This window comes from Carcharodon carcharias, chromosome 19 (assembly GCF_017639515.1).
Source record: "Carcharodon carcharias isolate sCarCar2 chromosome 19, sCarCar2.pri, whole genome shotgun sequence".
Lineage (NCBI taxonomy): Eukaryota > Metazoa > Chordata > Chondrichthyes > Lamniformes > Lamnidae > Carcharodon > Carcharodon carcharias.
In genome coordinates this window covers 40,759,664-40,786,369 of record NC_054485.1, presented here as the reverse complement: position 1 = coordinate 40,786,369, position 26,706 = coordinate 40,759,664, and the positions used below count along the sequence as shown (strand labels likewise).

Here is a 26,706-nt window from a genome sequence, read left to right as displayed (position 1 = left end):
TTACAGGGGGAATAAAACTCCATATATTCAAACCTAAAAATTCAGCTGTCATACTGACTTACTAATAACAATTGGTGGAGATGGTGGAGGAGCAGCTAGTAAAGAGAACAGAAATGTTTTTAGCAACAACAATAAGGCATTAAACAGCCTTTAGGAAAGTGTTAAAAACAAAAAAACTGCGGATGCTGTGTATTTGACAAACCTTTATTTGTTGGGGAAAGGAAAAGTGCCATGCATTGTGTTCATTGCAACATCACAGGTAGGAAATGCGGTGATGTGTTTTGATATAATTTATGACATTCAGTTCTGTGTTTGTGAACAATGAAGGAAGGTTTACCAAACAGTTTTTCACAGAGATGGATGATTCTTCAGTTTGCCGTAAGACACTTAATTTTCATCAAAGAGAGGTTCCTGGCAGTGTTTCTTTTCCTGAAGTCCCACCGATTTCCAAAGTGTTGTCGAGAATTATATTTCTACAAAGCCATGTTTAAAATGTTCTATTTGTTCAAATGTACCCCCTAGTGTGTTCTAGTTATTGATCTGTTTCATCAGATGAAAAATAATCAGTGCTGCTAGAGAGACAGTATTAAAAAATGATTTTAAAGATAAATCCTTCCAACTTTTCTCTTGTGCTCTTTCTGGTTATGGTTCCACATAAACTAACAGTTTTATGGCTATTATTCATACATGTGCTTAAAAACTGTCAGCAGGTTATTCTACTGCAGAGAGTAACATGGCTTAACCCAATCCTGTTCTTATCCAATAACTGGACAAATGCATCTCCAGTAGGCTGCTGAGGTGGATGTTTTAATCAAAGGGACCAACCTTTGGTGCCGTTTTAGTTATTATTTCCTCGGTTTAGAAAATCCTAGCTAAAAAATTTCACTAGGTTAGACAATGCAGCAAAGGAAGGGAGTAATTACAAGGCTGTATCAAACATATGAACATACGAATTAGGAACAGAAGTAAGCCATTCATCCCCTCAAGCCTGCTCTGCCTTTCAATAAGATCATGGCTGATCTGATTGTGGCCTCAACTCCATTTTCCTTCCTAAGCCCCAACTGAATCAAGAGATTCAGGTAGTGTAAATCAGGATAGCAAACCTAAAATATTTTGCAAACAGCATTTTAATATCACACCTTGACATGTAATCACGTAAAACTAAGTTTCATTTGCAGACTTTATTGGATTTTTATGCATTCACTGATTATCCTGATAGAAGTGGCCTTTCAGGTCAGTGTGTACTTTGTAAATGCTGCCATTCAGGTGACCAAATTAAAACAATGATCTAACTATTGCACATTCATCAAGAAATAATCTGTATGAGATTATTGTGGTGTTTGTATTATGTGCTTCTTACATTGAGTAAAGTGGAATTGATTTCTTTAGATCACTTTATGAATTTACTGTTCCCAGCTAAAAGATAGACTGTGACCTATCTATAATTCATCACCGTAAAAGGTGGTTGAATAAACTATAGAGAGTGCAGAAATCTTCTGGGTAGTTTTTAGTTTTGGTTGTATAATAATGAGCCATTTATGTGAATTTCATGCCAGATTCTTGGATTGAAATCCTCACATAAAGAAACAGATAAAATGTCTCCTTTCAATCTCCAATACCCAGCTTACTTCTAGCCCAAGCTCTTTGCAGTGGCTGGAAATGTCTTATCTGAAACCTTATTGGGGACTTCTCCACCATGTTCCTAGGGAGACAGTGGCGTAGTGGTAATGTCACTAGAGGCCTAGGCTAATGCTTTGGGGACGTGGTTTCAAATCCTACCATGGCAGCTGGTCAAACTTGAATTCAATTAATAAATCTGGAATTATAAAGCTAGTCTCAGTATTGGTGACCATGAAGCTAACATCAATTGTTGTAAATGCTCATCTGGTTCACTAATGTCCTTTGGGGATGGAAATCTGCTATCCTTATCTGGTCTAGCCTACATGTGACTCCAAGCCCACAGCAATATGGTTGACTCTTAACTGCCCTCTGAATTGGTCTAGAAGGCTATTCAGTTTAAAGGCAATTAGGGATGGGCAACAATTACTGGCCTTGCCTGTGATGCCCAAGAATGAAATAAAAGTGAATGTAAGTCCAAATACTTGAAAAGGGAGTTATCTTCCAAGTTTGTACTAGAGGCAGGGAGCCTGGTCTCCCAGCCTTGTCTTTTGGGAAAATAGGGCATGTTACCCATGATACAAAGGCAGTATACCACAGATCCTAGTCATTGATCTGAAACTTTGAGCTGGAATTTACGCTCCCCCACTGACAGGTTTGAAGGCAAAGGGACATGTAAACCCCAGCAAGTGGCCTTCCCGCCACCTACACAGTCGCCACTGGCCTGTCCAAAATTTTACAGGGAGCAAAAGAGCTGTCAGGCAGTCCCTCGCCCTTGGGCCTAATAAGGCCCTTAAGAAGCACGGTAATGACCTCTTAAGGGCCTCATCCTGCAGTGCTGGTATTCTACCCATGCCAAGGGCAAGCCTATACCATGTGGGAGGCCCAGCAACTTTAGCTGTGTGGGCTGGTGTCAGGCAAGTGAGGGACCTCCTTTGTGGATACTTTTTGTCCATTGGAATCACCCCTACACCCCTGCCAATGTCATCCTCCGCTTTTTAACCCTTCCCCTTGAACCAGCCCCCACCCCCCTTGCTGAGCTCCCAGACCATGGATTTACTGGTGTCCTCGGTGTGCTGGAACTGCAAGCTGTTGCCATCCCTCTTCGTTGATGCTGCTAGGACTACAGATCTGTTGGCCATCCAATTGCCCGCTCCTCTCTAAAGCGTGACTTATTTCTGAGACAGGGAAGTCTTATCTTAAGGGAATTAAAGCTGCTCCCAGTATTAAATTGCTGCAGAGAAGCCATCAGGATTGTAGATGGGCTCTCCCCTGACTTTTTAACTGGAGGTTTAGGGACCACATGCCCCATAGAATCCAGCTTTTTAACCCTGTTTCTCAATCCACAGATGCTGCCAGACCTTTTGAGTATTTCCAGCATTTTCTGTTTTCATTTCATGCTACCCATGTTGTTTGATTCTTTAAAATGAATGGGTCTCTGCAACTTTCAAAATAATTGGCATAAGGAGTAATAGTGATGTGAGGAAAAATGTTTTTCTGAAGTCTGGACCAAACTTCCTGAGGGAAAGGTTCCTGAGGGGGCAAGTTCGATCGAGGTATTCAAAAGGGAGTTGGATTGCATTCTGAAAAGAGAGAATGTGCAAGGTTACAAGGATAAGGCAGGGGAATAGGACTAGCAGAATGCTCATTCAGAGAGCCAGTGCAGACTCGATGGGCCGAATGGCCTCCTTCTGCACTGTAAAGATTCTGTGATTCTGTGAACTTGCTGGATTGCAAGCCAGTAGGCAAGGCTCCAAGGACTGTGAACTTGGAGGATTAGTCCTGTAGGCTAATCGTCCTCTGAGATGCCCTTTGAATAGCTATTGTGGGGGATCAAAATGTTGCCTTTTCTGAAGATGGGGTTGAAACACATTATTGGGGAGCTATCCTGTTTTACTTGATCTTGGAATCATTGATGCTGATACTGGGTGCGGAAAAGTAGAAAATATTCCATTTTCCATTCTTGGCATTCCTCACTGCATGAGTACAATTATAAAAAGTACATCAATGTGTCATACATGTTTGTTCAGAAGGATAGCATTTCAATAGTTATAATAGCGCTCTACTTAGCTCTGGAAGAAACTGATGATTTCTTATGATGTGTGTTGTTTTTAGGGGCTTATATTGAATTTCTGAACTTTTCCACTGAACCTAACCATGATTTCATTGAAATTCGGAATGGGCCACATGACACTAGTTCGGTGATTGGCAGGTTCAGTGGAGCGGAACTTCCATCTCCACTGATGTCGACCTCTCATGAGACAACCATATACTTTCACAGCGACCACTCGGAAAACAAACCAGGCTTTAGACTTACGTACCAAGGTAAGCAGTCTGAAGATGACAGGAGGTGAGTACATCATTGAAATATTGGAGTGTACATCTGAGAATACAAGACCTGAGTTTGATTCAATGTACTTTTTAATTCCTAACTGAATGTTTCCACCAGGTAGCAAGTCTGGATGGGTTGTGAGTTGATCAAGGAGCTTCCTTGATTGCAGTTAATTGCTAAATCATATAGCCCTCCAACAAAGCCAGATATTGTGCAAACTTGGATAAGGAAAATTAGAGAAAAATTCATCATTATCACAGATTGAGGGACATTCAATTATATTTTTGTCTCATTGATAATGATCAGAAACTACATTAATTGTACACTTAATAACATTGCCTGTATATTCCTTAAAGATGTACGCAGAGACTAGCATTTGGTAAGAAGTGTTCCAAGCACATAATAGAGTGGCTGCAGTAACATGAAAAAAACCAGAGAACAAAGATTTATGGATTTTTAAAGGCACCAATTTTTAACATTGTTAACTAAAAAAATCCCAGACATCTTATTGTGACATTGTTCAAGTGACAATGTCTCAATGAGTCAGAAGATGGCTGATTAGGCTGATTTGGGATCGGCAGACTTTGTGAAACGTAGACATTTGTTGTCACGTGGGATGTCTGATTGCGTATTATTAGCTCGGGTCATGGCATGTTCTTTCCGCCACACTCGTTTTTCTTCTTAATTTTGTTGTTGTTGGGTCTCAAAATATGAAACGATAGTTTGATAACTAACAATTGTAAGGTAGCAACCCAGTCAAAGAATTCATTTGACATAAAATATGAGAACAGTTCATATTTGCTACTTGAATTTGATTAAACAGATATATCAGTTTATACATATCTTGCTACTTTTATTCTACATTTATTTTAAATGCTAATATCTCCTGGTAGATCTGACAATTAATGGCATTCACACCGGAGGCAATAATGAGTGCGAGATGATTATAGCAATTTTATTGAAAGATAACTTATAGTTGATTACTGGTTACTTCATCTAGCATCTATTCTATAACATTCGCCTGGGAATACTTCTTATTCTTCAGGCCCACTGCAAATGAGATCTCATTTTTTTTAAAAGAAAGCACATAGGATATCCACAGTAATAGGGAGGGATGGTGGTAACATATTTAGGTGATGGGAAGTAAAATATCTCATTAACGTCAGTTAATTCAACTGGCCCCTGAGACTTCGTAAAGTGGCTTTCATTGTAAGTCTTTGTGGGCACAAATGGGATATTCAACACACAGGGAATACCTGTCATATTGGCTGTCACACACAAGTTTTCCAACACAATTTTGTTTTGCTTGTGAGCTGAATTCTAATCTACTAGAGACACTGCTGTCTGATTTATAAACTTCACTAGACACAGAGTCTGGGGAAAGTATATATGTGTGTTTGTATTGTTTTTATTGTTACATAATAATAAACTACAGTACACCCTCAAACCTCACAGGGACTGTTTTTATATCTGTTAAAACATCTGAGGATTGACCTAAACTAGTAGGCATCTTAACCGTTTTAGTGCCTGGTGGCTGCCTGGATTCTGCACTTATTGCCTGACAAAGGCCTTTTTCAAGGGGGAAATAAATTATCTGGAAATCATATAATGTTATAAATGTATTTACACAGCTTAGTCAAAAAAATTCTTAAACCAGCAAGTCTCCTGTCCATCATCAGATTTTGTTTCCCCTGAAAAAATGCACAAAGGTTTGGATTTTCCTCAACAAAAGCTAAAGGAGCTTATCACAGGCAGTAACTGAGTATTTAATGGAGCCGGCATTTCACTGTTGATGAAAAGTTTTGTAAACTCTGTTTAAAGCAGAACCTGCCAACACCCTGGTGATATGAGAGAAAAGTAAATGCAGAAATTCCAAGCTAGTGACAAACTGTAAGAGGAAGCTTAGGTTCGTATACACTTTGTATCTCGTAAATTGCTCTTTAAACATACGACTAGACTTCTGTTGTGGTCAAGATAGAAAGGAACTGTCTTAAAAAATAAAACTTGTCAACCGGCTGCCTATGTTACAATTCACTGTTCATTCACTAAGTAAAGGAGAAATCTGAAGCCAGTCTTTTCTTAACACAGGTTTATTTACAAAACCCAGCAAACACAGGCTCCCTTTTCCTTCCCCCACACAGGTGGAAACCGGTTTTAATATGCACTTAACAATAATGCCCCAACCTTTCCCCAGTTAGTAACAGGTGCTCTCACTTAAACTAGAGCATGCACTTCATTGTGACCAGGATTTCTGTATTAACACCTTAGATAATTGAATGCTTCAATGATCAGGATACAGTACTGAGCTATTCGGCTAAAATCGAGCCAAGAAATTGGAGTGTGATACCAATTAATGATGGGATTGGACTGAGTTCTGGAACTACTCACAGTCTAGTAATCTAACAACATTTGTCATGTGGTCTTGAAGAAATGCTTGCCAAAATGTCTGAGGACTACTGGGGCTCATGGGACCATTTCCCTACTTGAGTCAATGGCTTCAGCAGCACAGCAGAAATGGGAGAAAATGAAAATGAATGTAGCCTTATTCAACTATTTAAATAAACCTCGACATAACATTACACTTAACCCATTAACCTCAGTGCAAATAAAGTGAATAGTTCACTTAAATACTAAGGAGATTGGAAAAAGAGCAAGTGGGAGGAAGGGACAAGAAAATGGTGAAGGCCAATCTTTGAGGCATGCTGCAAGTAGAAAGTGAGAATTTTTAGCTGCTTGGAATCGGTGAGATTTTTTTCGGTTCTTATCAGTTCCTCTGAGAAAGAGGGCGGAATTTTCCCAGATTTGCACTAAGTGCGGGAGCGATGGCGGGTTTTCACGCTGTATCGTCCCAAACCTGCCACGTTATTTATGCACTCTTGGGAAACACACTGTTTCCATGGTGAGCAGGCTCTCATTCACCCTCCTGCCCATCACCCTGCTGCTGGATCATGCTGGGCGCCATATTTAAAGTTCAGCTGCAAGCTCACATCTCAGTGCTTCCAGACCATCACCGCTGCACAGAAGACATGGCCCTGAAACTGAAAAAGACTGCAGTCCCCAGGTTCAGTGACGCATCCCTCAGGCACCTTTTGGATGCAGTGGATGTCTCTACCCCCGCTGGCCACAGGATGAGCAGCAAGAGCACTAGCCCAACTTGGGAGGTGGTGGCAGCGGTTGTCAGTGCCAACGCCCTTCAAAAAAGGACAGCCACCCAGTGCCACAAGAGGATGAATGATCTCTTCCATTCCACCAGCATAAGTCACTCTTCCCATCACTCTCAACTCTCACACTTACAAACCCATTGCATATCCACAGTGATCTCACTCACTGCAAGTTCAAGGGACGTCACCATTCACTCTCTCACACTCACCATCATTGTGCTCATCTCGCCAATGGGACCACTCACCTCCCACACAGGCCAGGCATACTTATCATCTGGCCTAGCAGGCATCCTGCTTACACTTGCTCCATCTCTATTCATGCAGGACAAGCTGGCATACAACAAGAGGGAGAGGTGGTGGAATGCCTGAAATCAAGGTCCTCGTGGACTTTGAAAACAGAGCCATCCAGCTGGCCAGCGATGATCTGGACTGGTCCTGGGCTGACGATGAGGTCGGCAGTGCTCTACCAAGTGAAGATCCAGCAGTACAACATACACCAGACAACTGTGCTTTGAGTGACATATCCTGTTTCACAGGCCACTTGCTTTTGCAGGCATATCTGGGAAACAGCCAACAGAGTCCATTACCCAGGGCCTCCAATCAAGCCCTGAAGAAACCTCTGAAGAGGAATCTGGAGGCACCCTCCTTGAAGTCCCATCACAGCACTCACCCACACCCTCCACCAGCGCAGAGACACACACCTCGGTAGGACCTATCTTTAGAATAGCCTCAGGATCACAACCTGGTGAGTATATTGCACTGTTTGATCCACATCAGGTGGTGGCAGAGGCCTCCCTGAGTGACTCAGAGGACTGCTGGAGGCTAGAAAATTGCTGAGTGAGTCAGATGACGAGCGTCTGGTCTCAGCCATGTCATAGTTGCTGGAGCTGCAAAAGAAAGCTTGAGAACATCAGAAAGGAATGTCTGCTGCACTCCTCAGATTGCAAGGCACAATGGAGGAGACCATCCGCTTTAATCTGAGGCAATAATGCCGGCATGCCAATGCACTGAGATCAACACTGGTAGGATGGCAGCCACCATGGACCTTGGATCAGGACTTTGCTTCTACACTGCTGCATAGGCTCAACTTCATCGCTGATGCCATAGTTGGCCTCCAGCAGTATGTGCGAGAGGGATGCCGGACAGCTCGATCTCACTCAAGCTACTCCTGCTCCTCAAGGAATCAGCCAAGGGACCCCGGGCACCCATAGATGGAGGATCAGCAGGCTCCAGGTCCATCCATCCAGGTGACTTTGAGAGCGTCCAGCCCATCTGGCTACCATCTTCCTGTGACTTCAGCAGCTCCAGCTCCACAGGCTGAGGAAAGTGTCACTGCCACACAGCAGGACCCCGAAAGCAGGCTCAGGCCCTCTAGGTTTTGTCCCTCCAGAGGACATCTGCCAAGTCCATCACAGACAGGCATCACAGTCAGCTGGCTGCCTCCATCTCCACTGTGGATGTCCAGGGAGCACCAGGACATAGCAGCAAGCTTAGGAAAGTTAAGGAGAATTAGTTGCACAGGCTAGGCATGGATGTTAATCACTTGTACATACTGTTCAATATTGTCAATAAATTCCCAAAAATTTCTCCCTGCCTAGTTCTGATGGGTAGTGCTATGACACAGCAGTTGGTAAAGCTGAGATTTTTAAAAATCCCAGAAGGAAACTTTAAACAACTGCCATCACCTATATTTTAAGTGAAATGTTTGAGATGCAGCTCTAAGTTCAGGAATCAGACCATCAGTTCGCGAGAGGTTTTTATATTTAACTAAATTAAACGTTTTATCATATCACAACACATTAAACGCACATGCATGGCTACAAATTATTACTATCATAACTTTTATCAAATTCTCAAACTAATCTCCATTAAGTCAACAGCAACCCATAGACGTAACGAGACACCAGGCAAAGCATTTTCACCTTAGGAATTCAAAATTATGTTCCTTTCACTTTGTTCCTGTAGAGACAGTTGTAGGCTTACAGCTGCTTTAACCTTACTTTGCCTCTGCCCTGCACATGCAAAACTGCTGTCTGTTATACCCAACACAGCTCATTAAATGTAAATTCTCATTGTATCGCCAGCTTCTTTGAACTCCACCTCTTGTAACAATAAAACCCCCTTCATAGTACTAATTTTATTAGTAATGTAAACATATTGCTTGGCCTCTGCTAGCTGAGTGCCAGATTTCATCTTCTTGAATGCTCTATTCAAATAAATGCAAATGCACTCTTCCTTGCTTACATCTCAAAACTAGTACACATCATTGCACCCAGACTACCTGGCTTTGATCCAATTAAGAAACGCCCACAGCATAAACTCTATTTTAAAAGAAAAATAATTTCCAATAATATTAATACGTTCATGACAGTCACTCAGATGTGTAACCTTTCTGCACAAGATAAAGGCAGGTGTCTCAGTCCAGGGCCTCTTCCCTGTGCTTTGTGCAGCCTTCAGACCAAAATGATGATCTGGCTTCTCACTCCCTGGAGACATTACTGATGCCTGCACCTAGGTGATGCTAGTCATTGCTGTCAGAATGTAATGGGTGGGTGCCACAGAGTGTTCTCATTCTCTCTGTGTGCTCTCAGCACCTTTAAGGACGGGCTGGCTCCCATCCCTTCAGCATCTGTGACCACTGATGCTGTGCTCCTGAAGGGCTCAGTTGCTGAAGGGGAACAAGGGATCAGATGTTTCTAAGGTTTCATGGCTGCATCTCTACAATGTGATAGCGAATGGGACCCCTTGTGGTTGATGTAGTCCACCATGTGCTGCGATGGAGATCTGAGCGCCACATGAGTGCAGTCGATCGCACCCTGTACCTGTGGGAAACCTGAGATCTGGGCTAATACAATTGCTCCTGCATTCTGGCTGCCCTGGTCCCGGGCGAAATGCACAAAGTCGTGTGCCCTCACAAAGATGGGATCCGTGACCTCCTGGTTGCATTTGTGGGTAGAGGCTTGTGAGATCTCACAGAGGTCACCAGTGGAGCCCTGAAAGGAGCCACTGACATAGAAATTGAGCCCCTGCAGTCACTTTCGCGGTCACTGGCAGTGGATGCCCTCCCTGCCCCCATAATACCAAATCCTGCAGTAGCTGGTAGATGTGACCGACCAGTTCCCTAGATATGGGAGTCTTCAGCGACACTGGTTCTCGGTCATCTGCAGGAATGAAAGACGGCATCTATAAGTCTGGGTGTCGCTAGGCACCAGCATGTGACTGCTCACTGTGGCTCTTGGGCGGCCTTCTTCCTGAGGTTGCTCCTCCTGCCTCTGCACAGCCAGGAGCCTCAGGTGCTCTCTCTCCTCCGTCGTCTTCGCACTCTGTAGGCCATCAGGCAGACAGTCCGTTCACCAGGCTCCATGGTCCTGATCCACTCCTCCTGCAGGATGAAAGAGACATGTGGTTAGCATGGGTGTACTAAGAACTTGTCCTGGTTAAGTGTGAAGGCCCCTTAATGATTCCTGGAGAGTGCTGGTCACCACCTGCGTGGCCAGGGATTAGTGCGCTGCAGGACTGCCCAAAACCCCACCACTTCCTCCCCAGTCCACCCGACTGATTGGCGCCAGATTTACCCATGGAACTGCATGCTGTGCTCTCAGCTCAAACACAGGCATTCTCCTAACCTACACTGCAAGGCTGCACTGTTAGGTTGAACCATGGGGAGACTAGTCCAAACCAGGAAGCTGACATTGCAAGGGGCTGTGAGTGCCTCCAGCAGTGACTGCTCCATGGCAGGCTTTAGTGAGGAGATTGTACAACGTATGCAGTCATCCAACTGTTCTGCCATCCATTAAAATGCTTATGACTTTGCAGTCTGTGCTGGGTGGGTCAGTGCTGGGTGGAGCACTTGGTGGCACTTTGATGCCTCTGCATTGCTTGAGTGGGTAGATGAGCTAGAAGCCCAACTCCAATCTTAGCAATGTGGCTGTGCCTAAACTGTCTGAGCTGCAGAGGAATGGTCACTTTATACATGTTTACCTAATTCGTGGCCACTTCCCTTGCCCACCATACCCACCCCGCTCCCCCCCCGACCCAGAATGCTTGTGCGCTATAGTCAATAGCCCCTTGGCCCCTGTCCCTCCACAAGTCGCCTCCATGGCAGGGCTGCCCTTAACCTCAACCACCCCCCCCCAGTGCCCGTCAAGCTTTAAGTCCAACAGATGACCCTGGCGACTGCTGCACAACATTACTGTGTACTCAGCTCTGAGTTCCCCTCAAACTGCAGGCCGCCAAGTGCACGTCACCTTAGTGTGCTTTCCATCGACATGGATGGAAAATCCATTGGGGGGAGGGGATGATTCCAGCAGGCTGGCCTGATAATGATATGCCGATGCATGAAAATGAGGTTTCCGACGTCCGACGGCAGGAAATGCGACCTGCTATTGGTGGGCTGAGTAGATGGTTGTGAGCTGGTTTCCCGCTGTCGTAAAACCGATTGCGCCCTATTGTCCGCTCACGCCACCAATCGTGCCCGAAGCCAGCGGGCATGGAAAATTCTGCCCAGAGCTAGAAGGGGAAAGAGAAATGCAAAATAAGATACTGCATTCTGGGCTCATAGAAACAGCTTTATTTTCCCTGTGATTCAATTTAAACAGGAACCATTGTAAGCTGATGAAGGATTTCATTTCTGTCCTAGCATCAAATAATTTTATATTGTTGCCATCCTTTTATGTTGAGAGGCAAAACTGCGAATGCGCATGCTGGTAATGTTCGATGGTAGCACATTTAGTGCAGGGCTGACAGTGAGACTGGAAAGCAAAAGTGTACTTACTATATGCTGGAAACCAATGAACCTGCTGAAGGGATTGTATGTTCTTGAATTCAGATGGTCTTCCTAAATGCCTCTGGCTATGTTCACTCACTTCTATGTTTGCATAATATCAATCATCCAGAATCAACCTGCAGTTATTCCATGCAGACTTTCAGAAGAGAAAATTTGAAAATTAAATTAATTCTTGGGGTGAAAAGATGAGCCAACTTTTTTTCCCCCAGAAATGTACAAGAGAGAACATGGCAGTTACTCTTGGGAGAATTGGTAGACGATTTCTGGGCCCTTTTGATGAGCTGATCTGCATATTATCTTTTCTCATTAAAGAACATTTCCTGGTTGGAGTAGGTTCTGATATGTATAAATATGTATGATCCTCCTTAACAAGCTCCATAAGAGCTGTATGAGCCAGGCATCATTTTTCCTTTTATTTTGCATGTACTGAACTAAATTGACCACCTAGTAGTGGATGAATAGTGTGCACACTTGCAGCATTCGCCCACAGGACTGCACTCTTACCGATCTAAATTAATAAGCACATAGGAAATAGGAGCAGGAATGGGTTATATGGCCCTTTGAGTCTACTTCACTGCTCAGTAAGATCCTGGCCATCTTCTACCTCAGGCTTGACAGGCAGTGGCAGGCCTTCCCCTAGGATCAAGGGCCTTTGGGACAGAGATTTGCTGGGGAGTCAGAGGCTAGCTGCTCTATGTAATGGCAGTGCCACTGGTGGGGCAGTGGCTGCTGCTGGTACAACACCCACCCAAGGTCTAGAATCATTACTGGATCCTAGACAGAGGTCAGTGACATTGGGAGGGGTGACACAAGGGAGGCTGGGTGAGGGGGGTGGAGGGTGGAGGGGTTGCAGCGAGGGCAGGGGGTTGGCATTCAGTGAGACCCTGCCCTTCCTTATGCCAGGTCTCTCAATCAGGCTCTGTGTACCTTTGAATGAGGGAACCCAACCCCACCACCTCCTCCACCTCACTCCCCACCACCCAGGAGCCTGCAGGCAGACAAGAGTTTGCTTGTTGTGATCCCTGCATGACAAGCCTGCTACCTGCCACTGGGTTAACATCAGCAGTGGTGGGCTAAGACCCTTAAATAGACATTAATTGCCTATTTACCAGCCTCAATTGACGGCAGGATGGGATGGCTGTCCATGGGTCTTCGTGCCTTGGAGGTTATCGGAGTGGAAGCGGGAACATGGTAGAGTCCCCACCTGCCACTCTCCCACCTGATTAAATGCTCCCTACCACCAAACCTGTCACAGGGGAGGGCACAAGAATCCACCCACAGCGTTACACTAAGAAATGTGCAATTTAAGTTATTTGCAAACAGTTATTCACATTCTTCCTTTCATTACATGCAATCTTGATTTGTAGTCTTTTGTGATTTGGAAATGGCATTGTTACCAGTAAACAAATGCTTATATGTTATTTTGAAGATTGTTAAGCCTGATTATTTACTCTTAATTCATTTCAGCTCCATAATGCTCAACTGTTAGACAATATGAAAAATATCTTGGAATAATAAAAACTTCATAGAAATATACAGTTAACGTTCACTACCTTCCTTTCAGCATACGAGTTGCATGAATGCCCTGATCCACAACCGTTTGCCAATGGCATTGTCACAGAATCTGGTTACAATGTCGGGCAATCAATTTCCTTTGAGTGCTTGCCAGGCTATCACCTTATTGGTCACCCTGTTCTAATCTGTCAGCACGGAGTTGACAGAAACTGGGATCACCCTATACCAAGATGTGAAGGTATGACTCATCCTTTTTATTACTATTGTTATGATGTGGCAGGTGGACCAAATCCACAAGGGAAACTTGGCCATGCTTTCACAATGGTTTTGCAATTTGTATTTATTACAAGAAGATTCGATAACTGAATTGAGAAGTAACGAGTCTACTAACACTCTTTTGAGATTTTAAAAAAAAATTAAAACATTTATTAACAAAAGAAAATATTCTAAGTGCATATATAAGATTACAGTACTTAATACTATAACAAATCCCAAAATTCCTAATTAGTCTTACTCCTAACTATACACTTTAAGGCAACAGTTCAAAATAAATTTTTAATTTAAATAGCAAGCCAGCACATTTACTACAGCACCCACTCAACAGTGGAATTCCAAAGGCTTTTCTCCAACTTTAGTTACTGGACTCAGCAGACTTTCGCAAAAATAGCTGGAGGTTTCCTGAAGGTTGTTTCACACACTTCTGTTAGATCTTACATGGCCCCGCAACATTGCCTTCCTTCCTTCTTTATATATGTTTCTCTCTAAATTCCATTATACTGCATTCCTTTGGAACTTCTCCCATAATATAAAAATCTTTCATGTTGCCAGTATGGTCAGTACCATTTGGGAAAAATAAACATAATAACCTTGCCCTATTTATCTTGTTAGTTGTAAAAATCCCTTTGAAACCCAAACAACCCCTTCACTTAGCTAAAATTGCAGTTTTCCTTCACATCCTCCATGCTCAGACTTCATCCATGTTTACTTATTAGCATTTCAAATGCCTTTACCCATAACTTATTTTGATCATTTCAAGCTTGCAGCCTATCTGACTCTAATTTAGTTAAATCACTCAGACAATGCCATCTACACACACACCCATAAACCTACTTTACAATAAACCACAATAATATAATGAAAATTATTATAGTTTTGTGACACTATCAATGGTTATTTATAAAATGCTTCAAACATTCTAATGGTAAAGCTAATAGTAAGGTATGTGGCATCAACTGACATGCTCTGTGTTAATGCCAGGAGTTTTTGGCAATTAACCTTACCTTTTATGGAATAATAAATGCAATTATTTCATAAAAAGTTGCACACAATATAATTTATATATTATCTGTAAGACTATTCAATGTATATTTGTATTTACTTAGCACAGCACAATCTATATACATAATATTTTTAAATACAATTTTAATGTCTAAATATTTATTGCTTGTTGTATGTATGTTTTAAAGATTATGAGATGATTGAATAAAATGGGAAACGTAAAAATTATTTTATGAGAATATCTTTATTGTCTTCCCGTATGAATGCATGCTTACATTTACTTTTGAGATCTGAGTTATTCTAAAATAATTTTGCCTAATCTGTATTTTTGAATATTACCAAAACTTATAAAGATTCAATTTTCATTTACGATACTTGAAGGTAGTGCATGTTTTAATTGTTAGATGATAATACTGATGTCAACTTGATAGCTATGCAACACTAATTCTAAGTTACTCATGGCCAAAAATCAAATTGCCTGGCACATAGTAATTAGTTAATTGTTTCTGTTACTGCCTTTTTATCACAGTGATAAGCTGACAGTAGTATGTGCATCTATTTAAAAACATTTCCTAGTTGGCTGTCAGAAATGCATACAAAACATATGTGGTTTGCTTCTTAGAACAATTAAAACAGTTATTTTTACTAACCAGTTTGATGCTCATTTGTTGCCCTAAAGAGAGCTGCTTTTTTTCTGTTTTCAGTTCCCTGTGGCGGTAATATCACCACTTACAATGGCACAATCTACTCTCCTGGCTATCCAAATGAATATCCAAACTCGCAGGATTGCACGTGGCTAGTGACAGTGCCTGTAGGCTATGGAATTTATGTTAACTTAACTCTGCTGCAAACTGAACCTGGCAATGACTTCATTACTATATGGTATGAATTTCTATTCAGTCAGGAGCCAACTCTTGTTGCACGTTTCACAGTGTGTCATCCACACTAATTTCTGGTTTCTAAGTACGTTGCAAATTCACATTGGTTGGGATGGCAACGCAGCAGCTGAGGATATTGGTCAAGTTGCAGTGGGACATTAGTATGCTGGAAACACAAAGGAAAACAACTGCAGGTGCTTTGAAGCAAAAAAGGCTCCAGTGGCCCAGGAGTGTGATGAAAGGAAAAGGCAGATGATGCCAGATGTGCAGATCACCTAACTGGCCATGAAACAATAGGCGATTCTTTGTTCCAAGCATCAGCCAATTATTTTCCCATTCCAAATGCATCCAACCATATAGGAGTTTTTTTTTCCATATTTCCAGATTTTCCATGTTTCTCTCCCTCTTTTGCTGATTTCCTGGAGCCATTTACACATCATCTGGTTCTCTAATACATATTTTATGTTGATAATTTATTTCATTTTTGCCATTTTTGTCACACCATTTTCATTTCTGTCATTTAATCATCTCATGCCCTTCATCTCTGTGGTCCCCCTTTTCCCTGGTTGTGCTCCTCTTTAACAGCTGTTTGTCTGTTTTGACAAGAGGCAGTCACTTTGAAACATTAACTCTACCTTCTTCACGGAAGCTACTTGACCTGTTGAGTTTTTACAACATTTTCTGTTTTTGGTTCTCTTCTGGATATAGTTTAAAGCTATTACCAAGGGGAATGGTGTAAGGTGTGAATGCCGCCCAAGTCATTTAATTTAGTATGACCCACGTGGCCTCAGTGGGAGTTGTCCACCACTGTGAACTTGGAGCAAGGGCACAATTTGTTCATTATGAACTGAACTAAAGGTAACCTCAGAGATTTAATAAGAACCTTCTCACTTCAGTTAACCATTGGAAGTGTACATTGGGAGAAGGGGAAAGCAGCAGAGTTTATCATGAAGCATAGATATCATAAAATTCAGCGTACTGATCCAGTGTTTCCCCTGAACCTTTTTAGTCAATGGGTTAATTATCTCAGGATCACATCAATGTGTAAGTCCTTTTCTCCATTTTGAAAATTATGATGACCTGCATGAAAATACAAAATATATATGGGAACAGGCTGAGGTAAATCTTCTGATTTTTGTCTTTCTGTCTCAGTGGTGGCCCTGCCTTCAGCTACCAAGTCTGAAAGCTCTTCTGTTCTCTCTTTAAACCTCTCTACCTCTATAACTCTCGTTCCTCCCTTAAGACACTTATGTGAAACCTACCTCTTTGAGCAAAGAGGGCTGGGCGTCAAATTTTGTTTGATAATACTCCTGTGAATTTAAGACAAAAAGGCGCAACATAAATGCAAATTGTTGTTGTGGCATGAGGACTGAATAGTGAAGTGGTCAGCACAAATGGGTTCAAGTGACAGATACAATCCTGAAAGAATTGAGGGATATTGTGAGAAGGCAGAAAGATAGGCTGGATTTACCAAAAGAGGATGGGTGAGTTTGGGCTCTAATGCCATTATTAGTGTCTGGAAAAAAAATCATTGAAGTAAAATTCCTCCTAATCAGAAAGTTGGCGCTGGGTCAAAACACGATAACTCATCTTGTACTAATGCTGATTATTTGGTAAGACTTAACAAAAGAAATGTCATCCTCCTTATGTTTCATTAACTATTTCCTCAAATCCATTTGACATTTAATTATCTTCTTTCAGGGATGGAGCTCAGCAAAGTGCACCCCAGCTGGGGGTGTTCAGTGGAAGCTCAACTAAAGAATCCACATACAGTTCTTCAAATCAGATTCTTTGCAAGTTCCACAGTGATATGGCGAATGGAGGTCTATTTGTTTTAAACTTTTATGGTCAGTGCGTATACATTCTTTACAATTTGTTCTCAATATTACAGATTCAAGTGATATTATATAGTAATAATAGGGGATTTTTATCCTCCAAAGCTATCAGTTCTACCTATACAGCGCTGTCCACTTTCCTTTCATTTTCTCTTACGTTTTTCACTTTGTCCCTTTGTTTCTGTCCAAGTCTCAATGGGACTGCATGTGCAGAGAGTGATTGTGAAAGTCTCAGTTTATTACATGGGTAAAGAAACCCCAGTACTCTATGTAGATGATGAAAAAATACTGCTAGGTGCAGTAACTTTTGCATGATTATGATGAAACTTGTTAAAAATATTATTGAAGTTGTCACTCGCACTTTTCAAAACACCATTTAAAAGGTTTCAGTTTTAAAATCCTATTTTAGAACCTGGTTTCAGTTCCAAGTGTTCTTCAAGCACTCACAGAAATAGTTTTAGATGATGTCATTTTTTTTTCACCTATAAAGCCAGAATCACTTTAATATTCTACCAATGACAGTGTGAGAGAGCATTTATTGCACTGCTGTGTTGAGGTACCATCCCAGGTAGCAGTATTATGCACTTTGTGCCTTTGCTTATCTAGATCACATCATAAGCCTGAACTGTACCATTGTGAGAGTTCTGGGCTACAGAGCAAGACCACTGACCACTATTGCCCATGGATAGAACAGGACATCAAGTGTCCAAGGTAGCCAAATTCTCCTTTAAGCTGTTCCTCATTTGAAATTTTAGTGCAGCTTTGGTGTAGATAAACATATTCTCTTTTCGGATGAAGTGCCAGAATCCTTTGTACAACTGTGCAATCTGTTACTAGCATGGTACCAGCTGAGAGATATTGACTGTTCAATTAGTAATACCTTATAGCTAGACTTAGTCAAAAGCATCTCCCAGTGGTGTTGCCTCAGAGAAATGCTAAATCTTTTGGAGGAGAAACAAAAAATGTTGTAACTCAACTGACTTTTTAACTTCCCTTCGGAATTTCATTCTGACCCAGGTGAGTGATAAGAGTGTGGCCTTAATTCCCATTGCTCTCAAACTTCAGCACGCACACATTGAATTAATGTGACATTTCCATTTATTACTTCACTTCTATGTCGTGACCAGGATACCTGATTAACATAGCGTGATGACCAGTTTTGCTTATCGCCACTGAAAATGGATTGAAACCGTCCAAGCTCATTTCATTTGGAATCCTCAATAAAAACTAGTTTTTTTAAAAATAAGAGAAAGACAAGATCTGCATGTATATGCCACTGTTCTCAGGGTGTACCAAACCGCTTTATATCCGATGAAGTCCTGTTGATGTTTACTCACTGTTGTAATGCCAGAATTTACATTTCACTAGCAGCTTTACAGTCGTAAATTGTCCCAAAGGTGTCCTACAATTTTGGGTTGGTTCTGAGCTGGAATCGGAAAGAGCATTTAGGAAAACAGCCAAACTGCTTTGAAAGAGGAAAGTTTTTAGGGCACCTTTCATCGTTGAATGTGTCAAGGTGCTGACTTTCAGGGGGAGTTTCAGAAAGTGAGGATAAGATGCCAGAAGTTGCTATTGTGATGGTACAACAGCAGGAGAAGAGGGTGCAAAGAGAATCTGAGTTAGAATAGTGGAAAGCATGCACTGGCACACAGGGCTGAATGAATATCAGAAGTAGAGGGAAGTCCAAAGAGGTGTTTGGAGATGAGACTGACAAACTTAAAACAAATGCACTAAGGAGCGATCAGCCTTTGGGTGTTGGCAATTATCTGCATCATGGATGAGCAGACCTTAGAACAGGATAAGATGTAGTTGACAGCGTTCTGCATGTGTTTATGTAAGGTGGTGCTCAGGAGGCCATTGTGGAGGGTTGGAATGGTTATGCCTGCAGGCAACAAAGGTATGAATGAAGATTTCAGAGGCAGCCAAGTTTCAGTTGTAGTGATAGTGGTGGCTGAAATTGCTGAGTGGAAGGTATTTAGTCTTGATGACATGGAAACATGGCTGAGGGGGTAGAGTTTCCCAAAGGAAGAGTGATAGTAGAGGGTTTGGCAAGTACAGGCAAAGAGAGCAGATTAATGTTTCTCACTAGGTTATTTCTTGCTTCATGTTTTTGTTTCTTTTCCCCATAAAGTTTCATGACTGCTCCCACTCCAGAATTGTGAACTATTTCCCAATTAGAGAGTATGTAGGCCTTTTCCAATGCTGTTGCATTGCTAACCACTGGGAGATATGAAGGAATTATCATGAGGTCCTGGGAATTCCGCTGTTAACTTTCCCTTCCATGTATTCTAATTCTGGGCTATCTGAACAGTATCCATCAGCCAAATATGTCCCACATGCCCTTTAAGCAAAGACAACACAGTTATTTTTACATCTTTATGGCATATTTTTTGATTTAACCCTTTTGAGAGCCTAGATTTCTGAAATGGGCTGTGTCACACAAGATCTCAACATAACAAGATAAATATGGGTGTCGATGTTCATCTGACCAATCTCAGTTTATCTATGCAAAATGACCCTAAAATTCTCCCACTGTAACATTCAATATTTTAAAATATTTTTTTCAGCATTTTCACCTCCTGGAGTCAATTTCGTGTACAGATTACACTATGTAAAGTATAAATTTCTGAAATAATTCCTGAAATTATCATTAGCTAATTTGTATCACTGGCCCCTTGCCCCACTCAACATTTAACTTAGTGTAATTTTCAAGACTTGCCTTTTCCATTCCCTTAGTCTTGCTTTTGAGGTCAAAGAGTGCAAATTTCTTCCATCTTTGCTCATACTTCAAACCTCTCCATCTTGTCAATGTTATCTGCATGGCCTCCATAGCTTGAATGCCTTGCTTGTGCCTAGGTAGCCAAATAATGGACACAGTGCTCAGGATGTGGGCTGAGAAGAGTGTAAGGTGTTGTGAACATTTCTGCTGACTTGTTTCTATTGTTTCTGTACATTTCAACATTTTGTTGGCCTTATTCATTGATGCTTTGCATCGGTATTACAAGTTAAGAATCAAATCTACTCAACTCTTGGGTCTTTTCAACTTCATCCTTAGTTATTGCAACAACAATCTTGCAGTACATGTGTTGTCCATTTTTCTTTATTATTTGCAGTATTCCACATTTGTCTGTATAAATTTTATCCATTATTATTCTGCCCACTTATCTGTATTGCCCAATTTGTTCTCTAATTGGTGAAGCTGTCCCACTGAATCCATTGATCCTAGTCTTGTATCATCTGAAAATTTCACCAGTTTACTTTGGGCTTTTGAATCCAAGTCATTGATATAAATTAGAAAAAATAACATTCTCAAAGTCAGTCCAGAAGTCATCCTACTCAATATATTGCCACAATCCTAAAGTAACTCCTCTTGCAAGTATCTGTTGTTACCTGTTCTACTTAAAAAAATTCACATTCCATATTGTAAGTTGACATATTCCCCACAGCTTGTAGCTTAATGAACAAGAGTTTCACATCTAAGCTTCCAAAGCAAAGATCTGAATTTATATAGCACCTTTCACAACCACAGGAAATCCCAAAGTGCTTTACAGCCAATAAGATACTTTTGAAGCAAAGATAAAAATACCTGGAAATACTCAGCAGGTCTGGCAGCATCTGCGGAGAGGAACAAGTACTTTTGAAGCATCATTATGGCTATCCCTCAGTTTGAGATTATGTCTACTCAGGGTTGCAAGTTTCTGCCATGAGTCTTCATGTGACTGAATGGCCGATTCTTGACCCACAGGTCTTTGAGCACCTGGGGCAGGATGTCGCACAAGGTAGTGGGGGATCCAAAGTACAGCATTTGCTTCCTTACCTTCTCTGTCACTGCTCTGCCTCGTCAGCAAGGTGTTGTGACTCAAAGCATCATGTAGCTTGATGTACAAGTCATCGCCATTTTGAAAGATGGGCAGCAAGCTGCTCTCACAAATTAATGCCTATGCTGCTGCACTTCAAAGAGAGTTTCAGAATATCTTTGAAGTATTTTCTTTGTTCTCCCCCCCACCATTTGAGAGTTAAGAAAACAAGAGCTGACAGGGGAGAGATACCTTTCGGCTATCCGGACACAGTGTCCATTCCATTAAAGTTAACAGGAGTTTTACCTGAATGCTTGTGGAGCTGGCTTCAAAAAGGACACTAGTGTTTGTTCGACTGTCCTCCCAGTAAACCTGGAGAATGCAGCAGAGGCTTGGTGATGTAATTTCTCTGGCACACTTATGTGTTGCTGATACACAGTCCAGGTCTCACTGCAATACAGTGTCATGACAACAGCTGCTCTGTGCACTAGGGATTTTGACTTGCGGAAGTCTTTATTGTCAAATACTCACTTTTGTAGTTTGTAGAAGGCTGAGCTGACACACCTAATCTGGTGTTAGCTCTCTTCATCGATGGCGGTGAAAGGTGGTTGTCAAGGGATGGGAAGTGCTGAACATATTCCGGAGTTTCTCCTTCAACATATGTAGCAGGTGGAATATTTGGCTTACCAGGAGTGAATTGATATCTGAGTTGCGTTTTGGCAACATTCAAGGTCAGGCCGAGTTTCTTATACGCAAAATTGAAGAGATTGAGACTGGCTTGCAAAATCTGATGCAGAGATGTTTTTTTTTACTCATTCATGGGAAATGGGTGTTGCTGGTGAGGCCAACATTTATTGCTCATCCCTATTTGCCCTTGAGAAGAAGGTAGTGGGCCACCCTCTTGAACTTCTGCAGTCCTTGTAGTGTAGGTACACCCACATTGCTGTTAGGAAGTAAGTTCCAGGATTTTGACCCAATGACAGTGAAGAAACAGTGATATGTGCAGGATCTTTAGGTCGGCGAGTGGGGGGGCGGGCTCCGCTCGCCGACGTGTAAAATGATGCGGGATGACATCAGACGGAACTCCCGACGTCACCCCGCATCATTTCCATTTTCAGGTCAGCGGGGGCGCAGCCATGTCAGCTGTGCACCCGCTGACCTGTCAACGGCCTATTAGGGCCATTTAAAAAACCACTTAGGTAATTGACAGGGCTGCCCGTCCAACCTTAGCTTGGGTGGGCAGGCCGGGAGCCCTGGCGGGCTTAAGAAAAGGCATGAAACCTCATCCACGGGCGGGATGAGGTTTCATGAGGGTTTTTAAATATTTAACAAACGTTGGAGTTAAAATGATGGACATATCCCAACTCATGTGACAGTCACATGAGGGGACATGTCAGGGAATTTTTTTAAACATTTATCTTAAAAATTCTAATTCTGAGCCAATCTCCCTGAGGCAGCACTTAGTCTCAGGTCTCAGGGAGATCAGCGTGCCCTTTCGCACATGCGCAAAAGAGGGAATCCCCCACCCCATCCCCGCCCGGACAGGGAAAGCATAGCACTTCCTGGCGGACGTCATGCTGAGGAGGCCTTAATTGGCCCACCCACTTAAAATGGCGATGCGCCCCCAATTGAGGGCGCCGATTGGAGGTGCGTCTGCCTGCCCTCACTCCCACTCCTGTACTCCCCCCCGACAGGGGGAAAGTTCTACCCTTTTTCCAAGTCAGGAGAGTGTGTGGCTTGGAGGGTAACTTGGAGGTGGTGGTCTTCCTTGCTACCCTTGTCCTTTGAGATGGTAGAGGTTGTGAGTTTTAAAGGTTCTGTTGAAGGAGCCTTGCTGAGTTGCTGCAGTGCATCTTGTACATGGTACACATTGCTGCCACTGTGTGTCGGCCACGGAGGGAGTGAATGTTTATTGTGTGATGGATGGTGTTAAACAAGCAGGCTGCTTTGTCCTGGATGGTGTCCTTGTGGAAGCTGTACTCAAGCAGGCAAGAGGAAACTATTCCATTACACTCCTGACTTGTGCCTTGTAGATAGTGGACAGGCTTTGGGAGTCAGGAGGTGAGTTACTCATCGCTAAATCCCCAGCCTCTGACCTGCTCTTGTAACCACAGTATTTATATAGCTGGTCTAGTTCAGTTTCTGATCAATGGTAACCCCCAGGATGTTGATAGTGGGGGATTTAGCGATGGTAATACCATTGAATTTCAAGCGGCGGTGGTTAAATTTTCTTTTGTTGGAGATGGTCATTTTCTGGCACTTGTGTAGCACGAATGTTATCAGCCCAGGCTTTGTTGCATTTGGACATGGACTACTTCAGTGTTCAGTGATGAGCCACGAATGGTCTTGAACATTGTGCAATCAGCAGTAAACATCCCCACTTCTAACCTTATGATGGAGGGAAAGTCATTGATGAAGCAACTGAAGATGGTTGGGCTGAGGACACTACTCTGAGGAATTCCTGCAGTGATGTCCTGGGACTGAGATAATTGAACTCCAACAACCTCAACCATCTTCCCTTGTGCTTGATGTGCCTCAAATCAGTGGCGATTCCCTTGACTCCAGTTTTGCTAGGGCTCCTTGATGGCACATTCGGTCAATTGCTGCCTTGATGTAAAGGGCAGTCACTCTCACCTCAGCCTTATCTTTTACACTGATGTGCTGGGCTCCCTCATCATTGAGGTTGGGGATATTTGTGGAGCCTCCTCTCCAGTTTAATTGTCCACCACTATTCATGACTGGATGTGGCAGCACTGCATAGCTTAGATCTGCTCTGTTGGTTGCGGGATCGCTTAGCTCTGTCCATTGCATGCTGTTTGGCATGCAAGTCGTCCTGTGTTGTAGCTTCACCGGATTGACATCTCATATTTAGGCACGCCTGGTGCTGCTCCTGGCATGCCCTCCTGCATTCTTCATTGAACCAGGGCTGATCCCCTGGCTTGATGGTAATGGTAGAGTGGGGGTATGCCTGGCCTGGCCACGAGGTTACAGATTGTGGTTGAATACAATTTTGCTGCTGCTGATGGCCCACAATGCCTCATGGATATCTTGAATTAAGTTGCTGGATTTATTTGAAATCTATCCCATTTAGCATCATGATAGTGCCACACAACACGTTGGAGGGTTTCCTCAATGTGAAGATGGGACGTCACCTCCACAAGAATTGTGCAGTGGCCATTCCGACTGATACTGTCAAGGACATTTACATGTATGACAGGTAGTTTGGTGAGAAAGAGATCAATTAGGTTTTTCGCTCTTGTTAGTTCCCTCACCACCTGCCGCAGACCTAGTCTAGCAGCTATATCTTTTAAGTCTTGGCCAGCTCAGTTAGTTGTGGTGCGACTGAGCCACTCTTGGTGATGGACATTGAAGTCCTCCACCTACTGCACATTCTGTGACCTTGCCACCCTCAGTGCTTCCTCCAGGTGGTGTCCAATTTGAAAGGAGTACTGATTGATCACCTGGGGCCAGGGCGGAGGTAGAGGGTGCAGAAGGTGACAATCAGAAGGACGTTTCCTTGCCCATGGTTTGACCTGAAATCCAGAGTTGATGTTAAGGACTCCCAGGGCAATTCCTTCCCAACTATATACCACTATGCTGCCACTTCTGATGGATCTGCCATGCCAGTGGGACAAGACATACCCAAGGATGGTGATATTGGTGTCAGGGTCATTGTCTGTAAGGTATGATTCCATGAATATGAATATGTCAGGCTACTGCCTGACTCATCTGTGGGGCAGCTCTCCCAATTTTGGCACAAGTCCCCAGATGTTCGAAAGGACGACTTTGCAGGGTCAACTGGGTGTGCTGCTATAGTTTTCCGGTGCCTAGTCAATGCTGGATGGTCCATCTGGTTTCATTTGTTATGGAATTTTCTGCACCAGTTTGACACAACGAAGTAGCTTGCTAGGCCATTTCAGAGTCACCTACATTGCTGTGGGCTTGGAATCATATGTAGGCCAGACCAGGTAAGGATGGCAAATTTCCTTAACTAAAGATCATTGTTACGGTCAGTATTACTGAGAGCCGCTTTTGATTCTAGATTTATTTATTGAATTTAAATACCACCAAATGTCCCGGTGGGATTTGAAACCGTGTCCCCAGAGCATTAGCCTGGGCAATAAATGCTGGCCTAGCGAGCGACACCCACAGCCCGTGAAATCATTTTTTAAAAATGACTAATCCAGTGACTTAACCACTATGTCACTACCTCTCCCTATATGGTGCTTAATTTAGCTTTGGCACAGAGGCAACTGAGATGAAAGAGTTTTCCATCTGGGTGGTATTTAATACTGACACCACAGGGCAGTTGATCTTTAATGAGGCAAAGCCACTGTCAGGTAAATTGTAAATGGTGTGGGGTTATCACACAGCCTTGCTTGACAGTGGTCTGGATTTTGAAGGCATGTTTCAGATCTCCATTCAAGGCAGGTGGAATCAGATACTCATGAAGCAGTTGCAGGATTGTGATGAAGTTTCTCGGACATCCAAATCTTTGGCGCACAATCCACAGAGCCTCATGATTTACTGATTCAAATATATTGGTCCGGTCAATAAATGCAATGAGGAGTTCCAGATGTTGTTTTTTTGGATTTGTCTGGCAACAAAAACCATGTCAGAGGAATTAAAGTCACACTGTCTCTCTGGGAGGATTTCTTCAGCCACGGGAAGTAATACTGTTCTAGCCAGTTTTACACAACAAGGTCCCACAAACAGTGATGTGATGATGATCAGATAATCTGTTTTAGTGATGTTAATTGGGGGATAAATATTGGAGATAACTCCAAGGGCCTGAAATTGGGCCATGGGATATTTTATGCCCACTTGAGAGAGTAGGTAGGGCCTGGGTTTTGAGGATCTTCCTCATTACTGCATGAGTGTTTAGCCTTGAATTTTATGTTCAAGTCCTAGAGTTGTTCTTGACCTCACAACCCTCTGGCTCAGAGGCAACAATGCTACCAATTATGCCAAGGCTTTGTCAAATGCCTCCGTGAAGTCTGGATGCAACATATGTTTGGCCCTTTACAGTTCATATGAACATATGAATTAGACGCAGGAGGAGGCTATTCAGCCCCTTGAGCCTGTTCTGCCATTTAATAAGATCATTTAGTATCATTTAATAAGCTCATCTGATTGTGGACTCTATTTTCCTGTCTATCCCCTATACCCTTAGATTCTTGACTGACAAAGGAGTCAATCTAACTCAGCTTTAAAATTATTCACTGACCTTACCTCCACTGTGCTCTGGGGAAGAGAATTGCACAGACTAACAACCCTCTGTAGAAAATAAATTTTCCTTATCTCCGCCTTAAATGGGAGACCCCTTACTTTTAATTTGTGAGCCTAGTTCTCATCTCTCCAATGAGGGGAAATATCCTTTCATCTTCCAACCTGTCAAGCCCCCTCAGAATTTTGTTTGTTTCAATAAGATGACCTCTTATTTTTCTAAATTCCAATGTAGACCAAACTTGTCCAACCTTTCTTCATAAGACAACCCCTTTATCCCA

The 26,706-nt window shown here is 42.6% G+C and overlaps 1 protein-coding gene across 1 annotated transcript in view; it reads left to right on the top strand.

Moving 5' to 3' along the window:
* The window catches only part of csmd2 (CUB and Sushi multiple domains 2), a 736,338-nt gene that overhangs the window by 531,214 nt on the left and 178,418 nt on the right, over positions 1-26,706 (top strand). Inside the window, exons 36-39 of the mRNA XM_041212915.1 lie at positions 3,733-3,942; positions 13,461-13,649; positions 15,394-15,571; positions 17,269-17,414. Coding sequence (XP_041068849.1) covers positions 3,733-3,942; positions 13,461-13,649; positions 15,394-15,571; positions 17,269-17,414 — 723 coding nt within the window. The remainder of the gene's footprint in view (positions 1-3,732; positions 3,943-13,460; positions 13,650-15,393; positions 15,572-17,268; positions 17,415-26,706) is intronic.